The following is a 16,084-nucleotide window of genomic DNA, read 5'->3' as shown; positions in this document are numbered from 1 at the left end:
CTTATCTCCCCAGTAGCTTCTCCATTAGCTTTTGTCTCCCTACACTAAAATGGAAGTGCCCTCTTTAAGAAAGTTGTAAAAGTATAAAATGAAACAGGCGCCACAAACAAAACCGCTCTTGTCTCTATCGGGGCAACATCTGTAGTCTTGACAAGAAAAGCTATGTCTGCTTGGAATCAGGGTCTCGATGCCGTCTGATACTTCATACAGCTGCTCAGTGTATGCCGATTTATACAGAGATGGACCTTAAGAAGAAATATGAGGAACTGGCAGTAACAAAGACTTGCAGAGAAAGGAGCTGAGTCTTCTGGGACAGGGATAGAGTCTAGACTCCCTTCTCACTGTTTAACCTTTCGGTGTTATCACGTCTCATATTAAGACACACTGTCATCCTGCCTGTGCACCATAAATAAAGAACACTCAGACGACTGGTTCACGAAAGTGCTCAAACCCAGTGACCTTTAGCCATGTGCGTCATGGGGACTCCTGATGCTGTCTATAGTGGAGGGACTGGGCTCAGAGCCCAGCCTTGGAGAATGTGCTTGTCACCGAGCACAGCACTGTCCACTGGGATTTCCTGGTTGTGAAGGACTGAACTCTACAGCAGACATTCATCACTTGCCAAGTCTTAGGTCACGCCATCTTGTTCAGAGTCCTAAGTAGTTAGAAATCCATTCACAAGCCACTTCTTACCTTGACCAATTTTGCAGAATAACCAAGAAGGAAATGTTTAACACTGTAAAATTTGAAAGTACAGGTGGAAATCTAAACTAATGATAAACTGTAAAGTATTGAAATGCATACTCCATAAATTCATAACTAAAAGTATATAAACAATAAAAATTCATTGACACCTTTGGAGATGATAAAGACCTAACTGGCTTGAAAACAGACAAGAAAATCAAACATTTTACCTTACCTATACAAACTATACTTGATGATAACTAAACGATTGGTAATCTCGACTTCCCTTTGACACTATGGGGATTAAACACAGAACTATGAACATGCTGGCCAAGTGCCATAGCATGAACTAAGTCCAAGCCTATGAAATTTCTCCTTAAAGAAAGAGCTCAGCAAATAAATGAAATATTCATACAAATCAAATATTTCCTACAACCCTTGTTGATATAGAAAGACATTTATGGTTATTAATAACAAAATGAAGAATGTCTTGTATTCAATATGTCTTTATTGGGTGATGAACAACAGATTTGAGATATCTTCTGGAGGAATATTATAAGTGTACCTGTGTCTGCAAAAGTCAATCCTGAATCATAACAAATTTCTACATCTAATAATTTAACAGGAAGCATAAAGAGTAGGTTTAATAAAACCATAGAGATGTAATTAGTAAAATTCAGGCTTTGAATAACTCTTGAGGCCAATTTGGTATCTTCAAATAAATGACAAAAGAAATGAGAAAGCAGATGAGAGGTAAATGGTAGATTAAAACATTTAAGAGAGTCATTCAGTTACAAGAACAAGTCTATTTTAGATCTTGGAAAGATTTAGGGGTCAGTTGTAGAAACCTGAATATGTAGAAACCTGAGTAGATATCTGGAACATTAAACTATTTATTAATGCTTTAGGTGATGAAGTAATATGGTTAGGATTTCAGCAAGCCTCTAAACTTCAGATGCATGTATGTATGCAGACAGATAGATGATGAAAGATAGATAATAGTAAGATAGATAGATGATAAATTAGAAAGATAGATGACAGTAAGATAGACACATAGGTTGATGATAGAGAAAATACATGTGCACATACCTAAATGATGATGATGATGGTAGATGACAGAGATAGAAAGGTAGATAGGTAGATAGATGGTAGATGATAAACGAGTAGATGATAGTAAGATAGAAAAAGATAGATAGATAGATAGATAGATAGATAGATAGATAGATAGATAGATAGATAGTTAGTTGGAGATAGATGAGAGATACATAGATACATGGATGACTAGATGGATGGCAATTTGTTACTGACTGAAAATTAAAAATACAGCTCACGTCTGATTTGATAGACACATCTGAAGATATAGAAGGCATCTGTACTATGTTGTTGCTTTTGGAGAGTAGAACTGGAAGATTAGGGGTTGGGATGGGAGAAATAACCTTGAATAATTGCTTTCATTAATAAGCTATATGGAAGAAGTTCTCCATAACCTTGCCATGCTGAGGGAATGGAAACTTACACTTGTATTACAGAGCTGGCAGGGGCAGCACCCTTGAGCAGGCTTGCTCAAGTAGAGTCCTAGGGCTGACTGCATCAGAACTGGGCCCACCTCTCTCTCCCTAGCTAGAATCTCAGAAACAAAAACACAGACATTTGGGGATGGTCCATGATGACTTATGTGACCAGCTTATCAAATCCTTATCATTATTTTGGAACTTTGGAATGTGTAAAGAACATCCTGATTTAAATGCAATCCTGAGCACTTCTGAAACTCAGAAAGTCCTTGTCCTTTCAGATGTGTTGGCAGTGACTTAAGCAGCGATGTCACCAGTTCCTTGGCAACTTCCCTTTCACGTTGCTTCAGTGTTAAAGAAAGGGTTCTCTCCTGGAGATGTTTCACAAAAAATTTGGGGGTTAATGAAAATCATTGTGTGTGTGTGTGTGTGTGTGTGTGTGTGTGTGTGTGTGTATTTCCATCACTTGTTGAAAGTTTAACTTTAAGTTCTTGTTCTTTTTGTTTCTGTTGTTCCCCAGCATCATTGACAAAGAAGTTTCACTGATGGCAGAGATGGATAAAGTTAAAGAAGAAGCCAGTGAGTAGCCCTGTGGCTGTGTGATGAGGGGGTCTCCCAACCAACCAAAATCAATCCACGACTCAGGGTAACAGCAATTTGGGGCAGACCCTAAAATGCGCACTGAAATATTGTGGGTGGACTCTGTCACCCCAGGCAGTTCACTCATCTCTGTGTTTCTGTCCCATCGTCTGGCCAATAACAAAGCCACAGCGCAGTCCTCACGCAGGGAATGCTCACTGGGGAAGAGGTGTCTGCTGGGGTCTTCAAATGCAAGGGGCTTCCATGTGCACACAGAACTGGAACTCAACTATATTTAAAAGGACAATGAGTTTAGTAGTAAATTTGTATATATGTGTATAGTGTGCTTTTGGGTGGATGTATGAACTGTTCATGTGGCTTCAAGCAGGTGCCTGTGTGCTCACATGTGCTCATGTGTGTAAAGGCTAGATGTCAACCTCAGATGTCTTCATCAAACTTGATCTTAGTGATCTTGGAAAAAGAGAGCCTCGTGAACCTGAAGTTCATCACTTTGGCTGGACAGCCAATAAGCTCATTAGAAATCCACTCCCCTCTGCTCCCCCAGCGCTGAGATCACAGGCGTGTGCCGGCGCACCTGCCTGGTTCAGGTATGGCTAGAGACTGACCTTGGCTCCTCGAGATTATACGGTGGTTAGCTGACTCTGTTGGTCTTCCCTGGGGCTCTCAGAGTCAGAACCACCAACCAAAGAACATACATGTGTTCCACCTAAGGCCCCCCACACATATGGAGCAGCTCCGTCTTCATGTGTGTCCCAAACAACGGGAGTGGTGGGCTATTCCAAAAGCTGTTGCCTGTCTGTGGGATGTGGTCTTCTAGCTGGGATGCCTTGTGTGGCCTCAGTGGGAGAGGATGGGCCTAGCCTTGCAGAGACTTCAAATGCTAGGGTAGGGGGGATACCCAAGGATCCTCATCTGCTCTGAGGAGAATGGATGGTGATGGCGGAAGGATTGTGGGATGGGGTAACTGGGAGGGGGCCACGAGCAGAATATAAAGTGAGTAAGTTAAAAAATTAATTTAATTTAAAAAAGATTGTATAGCGAACACTTCACTGACTGTGTCTACTCGTCCGTCCTAGTATTAATTTGAGGGAAGAAGATATTAAATTTAAAGATAGTCATTTTAAAAACTGTATAATTTACAATTTCACAATGGCATTCATAGCTATTTTACTCACTCTCGTTTAAGCTCACACAGCTCAGGTTTATCAAGCTGAAGCTCCTTAAATTGCTCCAGTTTGACGTAGGGATGTAGCTCAATCTGAGACTGCTTGCCTAGCATGCCTGAAGCCCTGGGTTTGATTCCCAACATGTCCTAAACCAGACATGGTGTCACATGCCTATAAGCTCAGCAGTCAGGAAGGGGAAGGAAAAGGATCAAAATAGTGAAGCCAAGCTAGAGTAAGTGAGACACCTTCACAATAAGAATAAGAAGCAAAACAATGACATTTGTGCTACTTAAAAGTCAATACTTAAGCTACCTAAATATTTGTCATGGGTGTGTGTGTGTGTGTGTGTGTGTGTGTGTGTGTGTGTAAGCTGTTTCTTTTCAAGCATTTGAGGAACTTAACAATGCACTAATAAACTCTACAGGCAAAATACACCCCCCAAGCTTTTAAGCAACTTGTACAGGATTAATAATTCAAATATAAAGTTGCACTAAATGAAGTTTTCTTAAAATACTCCAGTTATGTTTACAAACTCTGTCCAATGTGCCAGCATCTGCCAACTTCAGACTGACTGTAAGAGAAAATCAATTCACGTTTTAACTTGAAATTATAGATTGCCTGGTAAAGCAAATTCTTTATCTGAATAGTGAACACAGCCGGGTGTGGCAACACACACCTTTAATCCCAGCAGTTGGGAGGCAGAGGTGGGCGCACTCCTGTGAGTTTAAGGAAGTCCAAGAGAACCTGTCTCCGTTAAAAGCAAAATTAAGTAAATAAATAACACGTTCGTGGTATCGTGATTACTGCAAACACAAAGTGTTAATATTCTGGGCGGTTTGTTTGTTTGTTTGTTTGTTTGTTTATGTTCGTGTCTAGACCTCCCCCACTGTGATAAGCAACTGAATAAGCAGAGCAAATGGTAACCTTCACAATGCAGTCTGTACACGATGCTGTCCATGTGCGATGCAGCCCTTGTATGATACTGTTTGTGTATAACACCATCTGTGTATGATGCAGTCTGTGCACATGGTACTCTGTGTAAGACAAAACTCTGTAGAGTGTTGATGTGTGCACACTGGCAGTCTGTGCACGGTGGCAGTGCAAGCACATGATAATCGGTGTGCCATGGGAACCTGCACTGTGGCAGTCTGTACACCGTAGCAGTCTGGGTCAGATGGCAGCCTGTACACAGAGGCAGTCTTCCACAGGGTGAGTTCTATTGGTTGGAACTTTCAGCAGAGACAAGAACCCTCAGATGGGACACAGTGCATGGCTAACCCTCCCTTACTTTTGACTTCAGTCTAGTATGTTCCTGGGACCAGACGTTTCTCCTGTGCAATGTTTTATACTGCTTTTCCTGCATATTCTAAGGTCTTGATTCTGGTCCAGGTGTTATTTTATAAACTAGTGGTGGACTAGTGTATAAGATATATAAATGGTGGGCTGAACCCAACAACCTTTCAACTAAATCCTTTTTCATTTGACTACCAGTGCATTTATTTGTACAGGAATGAAAAGATTAAGCCAAATTCTTCTTTTTCTCCTGTGTACTTCGGTCATAATTCAGTTTTCATTTTCAAAAAATAGCTATCGACATTTTTAATTAAAAAAATTAAAGGGGGAGTGGGGGCAAAAGGGAAAGGCACTTGTGACTAACCTGTCACCTGTTGACCTTAGTTTGATCCCCAAGACCCCACATAGAAGACGGAGAGAACCAACTGCATGTTCTCTTCTGACTTCCATGAACATGCTGTGTCATGCATGTGCTTACACGTGATACATGCACACACACAACAGATAAATACATAAATGTAATTAAAATGTTAACTTTAAATTAAGGAACGTTTTCCAGGGGCTGAGTAGATGGCTCAGCAGGTAGAGAGGAGGTGTGAGCGCTGAGATTGAGCTCACTGTAAAATGCCCTGCGTGGGATACACGGCTGGAACCGGAACTCTGCGGAGGGAGGCCAAGGTGATGGTATCCCCACAGCTCACCGGCCACACAGCCCAGCTGAGTCCCTGAGCTCCAGGTCCAGTGAGGGACCCTGTCTCAAAAATAGAAGGTGGAGAGAAGTAGAGGAAGGCACTGGACACTGACGGCCACTCACAGCTACACACACATAGGTGTGCACTCAGGGAAAAGGTTTTAGAATACGTCAGCAACATTTTGGTGAAACTAATGTGATTGAGAGTCAAATTGGAATCCTTCGGTGCCTCTGATTGAGAAATTAATCTTACAAGCTCAATGATTTTTGTCAGTAAAAATAAATCATGCACATACTTAGATTTTTCGTGCCTTACATGTAGCTCTGTTCATCTTCTTACGGTAAAAGTGCCAGCAACCAACACTGTACATGGATTATATATCCTATCTATCCCATACAAAAGGCACAAAAGCCTGGTAGTGTTTTACAAGCTGTAAGCCCAGATCGAGCTGTTCTCACCTATGTCCAAATTATATGCCCCTTGTTGCTTGCTGTCTGAGTCTCCCCTGGGCTGTTTTTGCCCCATCTGTGTCCTAGGGGTGCACTCCTCTCAGCCACCTGCTCCTGGGCCATCCCATCTAATGGAGACAGACCTCCTGTTCTACCCATCTTCTTCCCCCTCCCTTCTGGTCTCTCCTGAAACCCTCAGTTTTCAAGTGCTGCCCAGTCATAGGCTCAAGCCTTCTGTTTACCAATTAACTTTCAATTGGGAGCGAGGTTTACACAACAAAGGCTGGCATGCAAGAGAATTCACTCCTCTGGATGGATGGCAATCCCATCTTGGGGTTCAGAATTTAGCATTTGTATACATAGCCCCAGCCCAGCCCCCAACACAACACAGACACAAATGGTTCTCCAGATAAGTCACTACCACATCTCTCAAGGTTCACAGAAGACATCAAGTTTCATGTTCTCCTTTCTTTTTGAGACATTAGTGGTGGGTTCCAACATCCATGGAATCTGGAGCATCTCCAGAGAATCCTCTCTTTTAATCCCCTCCATGAGTAAACATGTACCAAGTACTTCCTCCTATGACTGAAACTGCCGGACTGACAAGCAGGCTTCATCTAACTTCAGTAATGGTGATGCTGGTCCTGCCTTCAAAATTGTCCATCACCCGGGCAAGGCAGGGTCTGCATTAGAGGTGACAGACTCTAGTCTCTACCCACTTGCTGATTGTGCAACCTTGAACTGTCGTTGTTAGTTTTGAGCTGGGGTCTTATTATATAGCCCTAACTGGCTTGGCACTTTCTGTGTCAGGTTCCTCATCAGAGCAAGAATATTATGGCTCAAATAGTTAAAGACAAAAATGAGAAAATATGAGCCAAGCACTTAGCAACATTATATGTCATAGCATACGTGTGCAGAGGGAAAAGCTCTTATTAGTAAATAGGTCTGTCAGTCCAGGGCCTCATAAAACAGGCAGAAAATGGAGCCACGAGGGTTGTGCTTAGTCTCTCAGGAGTCATGGCTGTCAACCGCACATCTTCACAGACAGAAGGAACCAGCAAACTAAGTCCCAGTCAAGTAGAGAACCATTTCTGCAATCACTACCTGGGACTTGCTCATCTATGGCCTCGAGAACTTTCCACATTCTCAATTCTTTTATGTGACATATAAAGTGATGGGTGTCGGCTCAGGACCCCTAGACCAAGTTCTCAGCACAAAGAAGGTTTATTCGCTCCAGAATGACAGAGGGCAGGGAATAAGAGACAAACACAGATAGAGAACAAGGGAGAAGAGGGAGGGGTATTTGTCCCAGAGGTGGACAGAGGACTTCCTCTGGATAGAGAGGAGGCAGAAGTGAATGACAGTTTATAAAAGCAAAAGGGGAATCCCTGTGTGAGTATGAGGTGTGTGATTTTGATTGGGCATGTTGCATGGGTAAGCCATTGGGGGCTTTTAATTGCTGGACTCCAATACTCCGGTAGCTGGACCTTGGTGGTCAGTCTCAGGAGAAATAGATTTTGGTGGCTAGCTTTAGAAATGTAATGTAATGGATTTTTAGCAAGGAAGAGGGAGAAGGGCAAGGCCTGCCAGAGCCGTGTTTGCTGTGTTTAGGCTGGCTAGGGTCCCTTCAACATCAATCACATTCCCTCCATTATTATACAAGCTTCTGTGTGCTGGGTGGCAGCTAATGCAAGGGTAAGAAGGCCAGTGTTGCTCAGTCATGGGGTTAGGCCAAGAGAAAGTCTTTATTAGTTGGCCAGAAACTCCACAGGGTGTTCGTGATCCCAGTGCAGCACCGAGCTTTTCTCAGGATGAGCTTTCAATCACAGAACCCATGATGTTCTCAGGTGACACTCTTCAGTTAACAAGAACAGTTAGCCAGAAGCAGAACTACAGAGGCCAAAACATTAAGGTTAGTATGTTTAAGAGACTCTCCCAGAACTATGGCCTTTGATGGACTGGGTCTTCATCTTCATTTTGTTAAGTGTTACTGCCTACATGCTTAGTTTTGTAGCCTGAATGGTACCTCCTCCATTGGGTCAGTTGTGCCAAGTCTGGGGGCTGAGTAAGGTCTGGGTGGGGCCCTGTTACATTCGCCACCGGCACTGGTCTTAGTTAACAAGTCAAATAGTGCTCTGAGGAGGTGCTGTTGATCCTAAGGACTATTAAATGTACTAAATTGCTACATACTTGGCCATATGGTTTAACATATATGGCTCTACCATTAGTCCTATCAGGTGAGAATTAAAGGCCCAGTCAGTGCTGAGTAGCCACCGACTACTGAGTAGTCAAATAGACTAATGATAGCAGAGTAGTTAGCCAGGGAACCAAGAGAACAGAGGTCAGCACCAATTATCTGATTTATGTCTTTCTCTTTCCAAGGTTTTCCCCAACCATGGCAAGATTTTCTCTAATTATTCCTGATCAGCTAGCATAGGTTTTTCACAAAGCTATACCTAGTTTCCTTTATCTCATGAGAAGTCAGTCTAAGGATCTCCAGTGTTGTAGAACCATTTCAGTAAGGTATATTCTGAATTTTAATTCAGAAACAGAAACTTTCAATAACCCTAGGTCCTGATAAACCAATCTGCTTAGTTTGGAAAGTGTCAGAAGAGGAGCATTGAGGTAATTCATTAGTACACACCCACCAGGTAGTCTCAGAGGCCCAGTAATACTGCTGTTGTCCAGCTGAGTTAGCCCTCAAGGTAGAGTAGCGGGCATCAGAATAGGCCTACGTTAAAGTTTTGGATATTAGACAAGTTTTGGCCTCGTTGAATTCCTCTAACCTTAATTAGGGCTGTCCCAGTGAATTTTGTCAACCAATGGGCTGATGATGGTCCTTATGTAGCACAGGGGTCAGGTGTCTCAGCATAACCAGCAATCCTAGCTGATTTCTGTCTGGGAATGATTAACTTTATTCCCAGGAGCTATTCCTGAGTCTGATTTCTCAGGTTTTCCCTGTTTTCCAAGGGCCAAAATCTTTCTTATGGCATTTTTCAGATTTTTTTTTTTTTAATTTTATGGACATTGGATTACATTTTCCTGTTGTGCATTTCTTGGGAGGGAACTGTTTTCTAAAATCCATTCATATGTTTTCAAGAAGCCTCTATTTTACAGTCCCAGTTTTTGCAGTGGAAATTCCCTTGATCTGACAATTAGGGGTCCCAACTGCAGGGCATGGATAGAATTGTGAACTCTGTATTCCTATCGCGAACATAAACTCCCATGTCTTTCTTTTCTCCAGTATAACCAGATGCTTAGAGTGAGTGTCAGTGAGCAAAGATCAAGGTGAATATGGGTTGCTGGACTGTAGTCATGCTAGCTAATACCTCCTTGTATCTGTCTTCTTGGTTCCCAGGTCCAGGCCTGAGGTCTGAGGGGTTTGAACCATGACTCTGTATTCATACAAACATAAGACTCAGGAGGACGAAGAAGGTCAAGGAGTGGAAGGGACTAGGGCCCAGTGAAACTTTAATTTCAGTGGGTCCATACTCCAGGAGACAGTCCATTCGGTAGCAGGTAGCAGTGTCTGTGGCTTCTTTCTTGACTTGAGTGTGGTGGATCCATGCTGTAATGCCAGCTACCTTCACCACCATAGGTGTAATGACAGTAACCATATAGGGGCCTTTCCAAGTTCGTTTCAGCCAGCCAGTCTGGCTATCTGCTTGACCCAGACAACATCATTGGATTCAATCAAGTGCAAACTGGTAGTGGACTCTGATGTTGGCTGGGTCTCTCACATAGTTTCATGACTAGCTTTTATGGAGGACTGGATGGTTAGAGAGTTCTGACAACTGCTGGTTTCTGAACCAAAGAAGCAGTTGGGGAGGTCTTCCAAACATAGTCCCGTAGAGAGTAAATCTCTCCTTGTGTGGGTGCAATGGGCCCAAAGCAAAGCAAAGGAAGGTCCTTCCACCCTTCACCAGACTTTAGAGTTTTGTTAGACTTTTTTTTAACATACTAATTTTTTCCCCTAGATGCCCAGAACTCTAAGGTCTATTTACACAATGAAGTTTTCTATGTCTAAAACGTTAGCTATTAATTGAGAGGTTTGGGCTATTAAAGCCAAGTGATTATCAGACCCATAACTAGGGAGAGGATAAATCAGGGAACAGATTCATGGAGGGGCTTTTTAAGCTACTATTCAAACAGTATTAATCCGGATGGGGGACATGTCTGCCCACCTGGAAAAGGTATCTATAAAAACTAACAAGCGTTTGTATCCTCCCTGGCACGCTGATTTTGGTGAAGCAAGTTTTCCCAGAGTTCACGAGGCTGTTGGTCACTTTTGTGGGCCCTGTTCTGGGTAAGGACTCTGTATTTTGGATTATCTGAGCACAAACCTGGAATCTGGCCAAGACGTCTGCACTAGACTGTCCAGTCTAGGTACAACATTCCTTGGTCTGAGCAATTCAGAAAGTTTGGAGGACCCTACCTGAGTAGCTTGGTGAAGGTCAGTTGTCAAGGTCCTGCCCCTTGTTTCTGGGAGAGTAATCATTCCCTCTGGTGTACTCCATCAACCTGTGGGTTGGAGCTGCCCGTTTCGTCTTTACTATGGAGTCTTGGGCAGCACCAGGTCAGGGCATGTCATCAGAGTATCATTGGTCCCCACTGGTCTTAGAGCAGTCATTTGTTGGTCAGTGGCCCAGCAGTGGAGGACAGCAGTATGGAGGGGAAGCCAGATAGCTTCTAAGAGGGCTGAGAAGTAGTTGTTGTTGTTATTGTTGTTGTTGTTGTTGTTGCTGCTGCTGCTGCTGCAGCTGCTGCTGTTTTGCTTTTGCTTTCTCCCAGCAGTGAGAAGCCTTCTTTCTCTATAGATCTCACCACAGACAGGTGTGGTAGTAAAAGCATAGTGACTGTCCATGTATAGTGTATAGTGGTGAAGTTTCCTTTTCCCTGTCTGAAAGCCTGGATCAGACAGATCAGTTCTTCTTTCTGGGCTGAAGTACCTATCGTGGGCTCAGATCATTTTGGATAGAATAGCTATTGCAGCTCCCAGGGACCTGGCTTAATCTTCCATTTCTTGACAATCATGGATGAGCCTCTGTGGGTGGTCATCAGGCAAGAGGGTAGCAGGATCGATGGTAGTGGGATTCTCAAACTGTGCTTGAAGGTAGTCCAGTAGTAGAGGCTGGTACTGGGTCACACAAGGCATTAGACAGTCAGGATTCTGGTCTTCAAAGGAGGGACTCAATGGAATGGGGTGCTGTGAGTGTAAGAGCTAACTTAGTTAGTTAGTTAGTTAGTTAGTTAGTTAACTAGCTAGCTAGCTGTTTGCTTTTTCGTTTCATTTGCAGTTGTCATAGCTGTTAGGTGGGACATCCTGTGGGCACAAGGTCCAATCCTTTAGACAGGTATGTCACAGAGCATTTCCATGGCCCCAAGGTTTGAGTTAAAATCCCCTTTGGCTTTCGTCCCATGGACAAAGAGATGAAAAGTTTTGAGACATCAGGTAGTACTAGGGCTGGAGACAAAGTCAGAGCTGTTTTTAAAGTCTCAAGTGCGTTTGTTTAGTCTCAGTCCAGATTAGGGGTTCATTGCCTCCCTTTGTGCTGGTGTATAGAGGCCCTGCAACTTCCACAAACTCGGGCCAAGAATCCAATGGTTGTTCAATCCTAGGCTGCATATCCTAGCTCGTCTTCTGTGGTTTACACCGGAGTCCTGAAGATGTAGGTCGTAATATGGGTGAAGGAATGCTTTGGCAGCAGAATAGATGAACTTGCCATTGGAAGAAAGGCAAGCAGGAGAAAAAGCAAGACCGTCCTCCTTCCATGTCCTTTTTGTGTGGACTGCCATCAGAAGGCGTGGCCCAGATTTAAGATGGTTTTTTCTACTTCAAATGATCCAATCAAGACAATTCTTCACAGGTGTGCCCAGCAGGCTAGGTTTTAGTTGATTCTAAATGTATTCAAGTTGACAACGGAGACCAGCCATAACAGTTACAGTCAGTGTAACTCTATCGACTGCAACATCTAGTGGTAGTGAACACTGACGTCATTAATTTAAAGGTATGCTCTGGAGGAGTTACCTCGCCTCATTACTAGCACATTAGCTCCGTGTTGCAGTTTGCAAACGTTGCTATCTAGTTGCACAGGGACCCTGCAGGGGGTGCAGGATTATTATATTCTAAGAAATAAGCATGTATCTCACTAGGCATTCAGACTTTGTCTGCCTCCCCAGGGAACCGAAGGTCACAGAGAAATGTACTTGACAGGTTTACTAGAGGTGTGGGAAGAAAAAAATGACTCTGTATTAACATGAGCATATTATGAAGTAAAATAGCAAATTCTCGAGAACTGTTACAGAATAAGGATTTCAAAGAGCCTCTGTGCTTAAAGAAACACTTGCACCCCAACACCTGACCCTGAGAGTCTGAATGCACTTTCTCCTGATGGGTATTCTTTGAGAAGTCTTAAGATTTCCACGGGTCAAGAGATAGGAACCAAGCTTCCAGTGTGTTCTAAGATCCTGAAGGGATTTACATCCTATTGAGAAAATGCATTTCAGCATGCCAGATACTGTTTATAGAGTTGCATGGATAATGTTAAGTTTTGCATGCAGAGGGGACCCATGCTGCATGGAACTGCCTCCCTCTACAGATTTCTGAAAGCCTGATGGTTTCAAACATGCATCCCACTCTACCTTCCATCCCAGCACCAGCGATCCTAAGGTCTGATCTGTTTTTTGTTGATGCTTTCTGGTTTTGTGATTGGCATACTGGAGGTGAAAATGTGTGCCCCTAAAGAATATTGGCTTTAGATCTTAACTCTTAAGACTTTTGCATAATGAAGGGCTTTGAAATGTTAATGCGACTGTATGTAAAAATGCACACGAGCTTGCTGATGCAGTCTTCATTTCCATGATTTGCCTGGGTTTAAACTCAGAACTTTATTGGTGATTTTGCACCTGCATTCCCATTTTAGGGCCCATTTATATCTATTTTTACAAAATCTTCTGTATCAAGTGAATGCCCAAGTTCTGCATAATCAGGAAGAACAATGACCCCTAATTGTCACCAGTCTCACAGAGAATCCAGTGTGAAGACCAGGCTCTGCAGCCGTGTGTCACTGACAGTCCGCTGACCCCTTCCCTCCATGCTTTTCAAGTCTGGGCCTTTAGAATTTGTGTGTTTCTTTCTTTCTAAGCTTCCTTTGGAAGAAGAAAGCCTAGCATTTCCTATTTTGACTCAGTCATTTTCTCATGTTGCGGACCTCAGTCCCATCCATAGGCTGAATTACAATGACAAACACATAAGTAATGAAAAGCTCTAGGTCCTAAAACCTTTCTGTGAGTATTGGGCAGGGTGCTGGTTCATGTGTTTGACACATGTGTGACACATGTGTGACATTTGTGGGTGTGCACATGGAGTCTGGAGCTCGATATCGAATGTCCCCCTCTACCATTCCCCCATTTTTTGGAGGATACTAACAAGCCCAGCCTTGCCCAGCCTTGCCCAGCCTTTAACATGGGGGCTGGGGATCTGAATTCAGACTCATCCTTCTTACCACAGCATACACCTTACCACAGAGTCAGCTTCCCAGCCTCAGATATGGACAGTCTTGAGTGGGACAAGAGCTTCAGTCCTTATTTTGATAACCTTTAATCAAGGTTATCAATCATTTAATGGACCCATCCAATCAACGAACCCTTCATTCAGCTCCCATGCTCCCGCTGTGCACTATGCACAGGGACTGTGGACACAAAGAATCTCACGGTTCAGTCTTATTCTAGCCCCATGAGTGACTGAAGATGTATATAGTTGGGTAACGCGCTATCGGAGGAGCATGTAGAGATGGTGGCACACTGGGCACCATGTCACTTGGGATGCTGAGCAAATGGGCCAGAAATGCTGTTTTTATGTCCCAGGCTGATCACAACTCACTGTGTAGCTAGGGACGACCTTGAACCTCTGGTCCTTATGCCTCTCCCTCCCAGGCCACCATCCCTCATCACATAGTCAGAAATGAACAGGGACCTTATGCATGATGAGCAAAAGGTCCACCAAGTGAGCCATGTCCCCAGCCCAGCTCCCAATGTTTTAAGAGCCCCCTAGAAATCTCTTCCAAATGGCGTTTCTTACTTTCTAAATGTGGATGCTCAATTTGTAAAAGTAATGTGCAGGTGAACCAACTACGGTTTTTTTGGCCAAAAATAATAGCAGGTTGCTACTCTGCGATCTCTGGGGCAACCAGATGTCCTAAGACATCATTCAGTATGACCCTTTTGGCATTCAGGTGAGAATGTCTCGCTCACAGTATCCAAACATGTTTTACCAGTAGATTTCTGAATTCTGAAGGACCAGTAGGCCTAGATCAGTCTGCCCAGCCATCTGCTAACAGGGGAGCCAGGTGAGTAACCAGAGGATGATTGGTGTGATTGGGCAGATGATCAGGCCTTACTCTGCAGGCCATTTTATTGGCATCTCCACATTGATATTGACATAAACAGAAAACACCTGTCTGTCTGAAGAGTTGCCTGCTTGTATGCTTCCCTCACTGTGCAAGGACCTTAACCCTTGCCTGCCCGTTCAATCCCTCACTGTGCAAGGAACTTTAACCCCTGCCTGCTTGTGTGCATCTCTTTATTTTGCTGCCCTCTGTTTCCCCTCACTTGCTTTGATGTTTGAAGTGACTTGTTTGATGTCGTAGCTATTAAGACTGCTTAGAATCAGAAATCACATTGCTTGGCTCTGTGTGGTGGCACGGGCTTGAAATCCCGGCACTGGGATGCTAAGGCGGGAGGAACTTCAAAGCCAGCTGACCTCCCCAATGAAATGATATTTCAAAAATATCGAAATCACAAAGATACGTTGCTGGGAATGCGGTCCATTAGAGCAGTTTATCTTTGTTGCTGCCAGGATGGAAAACAATTCAACATGTGTGTTATCCTACATGGGCTATTTTTCCTTAGGGCTCAATATGTTTGGCCAAGAGGAACAAAGGAAATTCGTATATGATGAATTAAAGAGCCGCTAGCCTGTGTCCAGGGAGCTCCGTCTCCTTACTGGCTTCTGTGCTCCGAGCTCTTGGGAAACACACATAGGTTAACAGGAGCTTCTGTGTCTATTGGAAACTTGAGTTCTTCTGACAGAGATGAGGAAGTAAGGTAGCCGGGAATTCCCCACTGACCTCTCTAAGGTGCAGATGCTAGCAAAGCCAGTTCAAAGTGGCCTGAGTTGCCCTTGAAATGTTTTCACCTAAGATACTTGGAACAAAGACACACAAGGTATTCCGGTCTGGAACGTCTATTTGCAAAAACAGAAATATATCTGCAGAGCATCAAATGCAAAAGCATTTTTCAGGCCATAAAAAGTAGATAGAGTAAATCCTCTATGTCATATTACAACATCACAGCTAGTTATCCCCAGGAGACTGTGTTCTAAGATATTCCAGTTGGATACAGGGCTTTGTATGTGCTCCATAAGTGCTCTACCACTGACCTACTGCCGAGGCCATATTGGGTAAAATTTAGAGAGTCTGATGCTGTTAGAATTTAAAGGGATAGCACATACAGGAGGGTGGCTATGGCTGTGTAGACTTGTGCTATTTTTTTCAGGGCTAGTTCCATACGACTTTCTGAAGATGCCAAATTAAGAAACGATGCTCAGCTGCCAGTGTAACGAAGGAGGGAAAGCGGTGTGGCTGCACAGCGCCTCAGGGAACTGAGTTTTCTTAGGGGGTCGTGGTTGG

General features: G+C 43.6%; 1 protein-coding gene across 2 annotated transcripts in view; it reads left to right on the top strand.

The window, feature by feature from the left end:
• The window catches only part of Spats2l (spermatogenesis associated serine rich 2 like), a 99,181-nt gene that overhangs the window by 74,086 nt on the left and 9,011 nt on the right, over nt 1-16,084 (top strand). For both annotated transcript variants that reach the window (XM_032901193.1, XM_032901194.1), the window contains one exon: nt 2,716-2,774. In XM_032901193.1, coding sequence (XP_032757084.1) covers nt 2,716-2,774 — 59 coding nt within the window. The remainder of the gene's footprint in view (nt 1-2,715; nt 2,775-16,084) is intronic.

This window comes from Rattus rattus, chromosome 4 (genome assembly GCF_011064425.1).
Source record: "Rattus rattus isolate New Zealand chromosome 4, Rrattus_CSIRO_v1, whole genome shotgun sequence".
NCBI lineage: Eukaryota > Metazoa > Chordata > Mammalia > Rodentia > Muridae > Rattus > Rattus rattus.
This window is presented reverse-complemented; position numbering and strand designations above follow the sequence as displayed.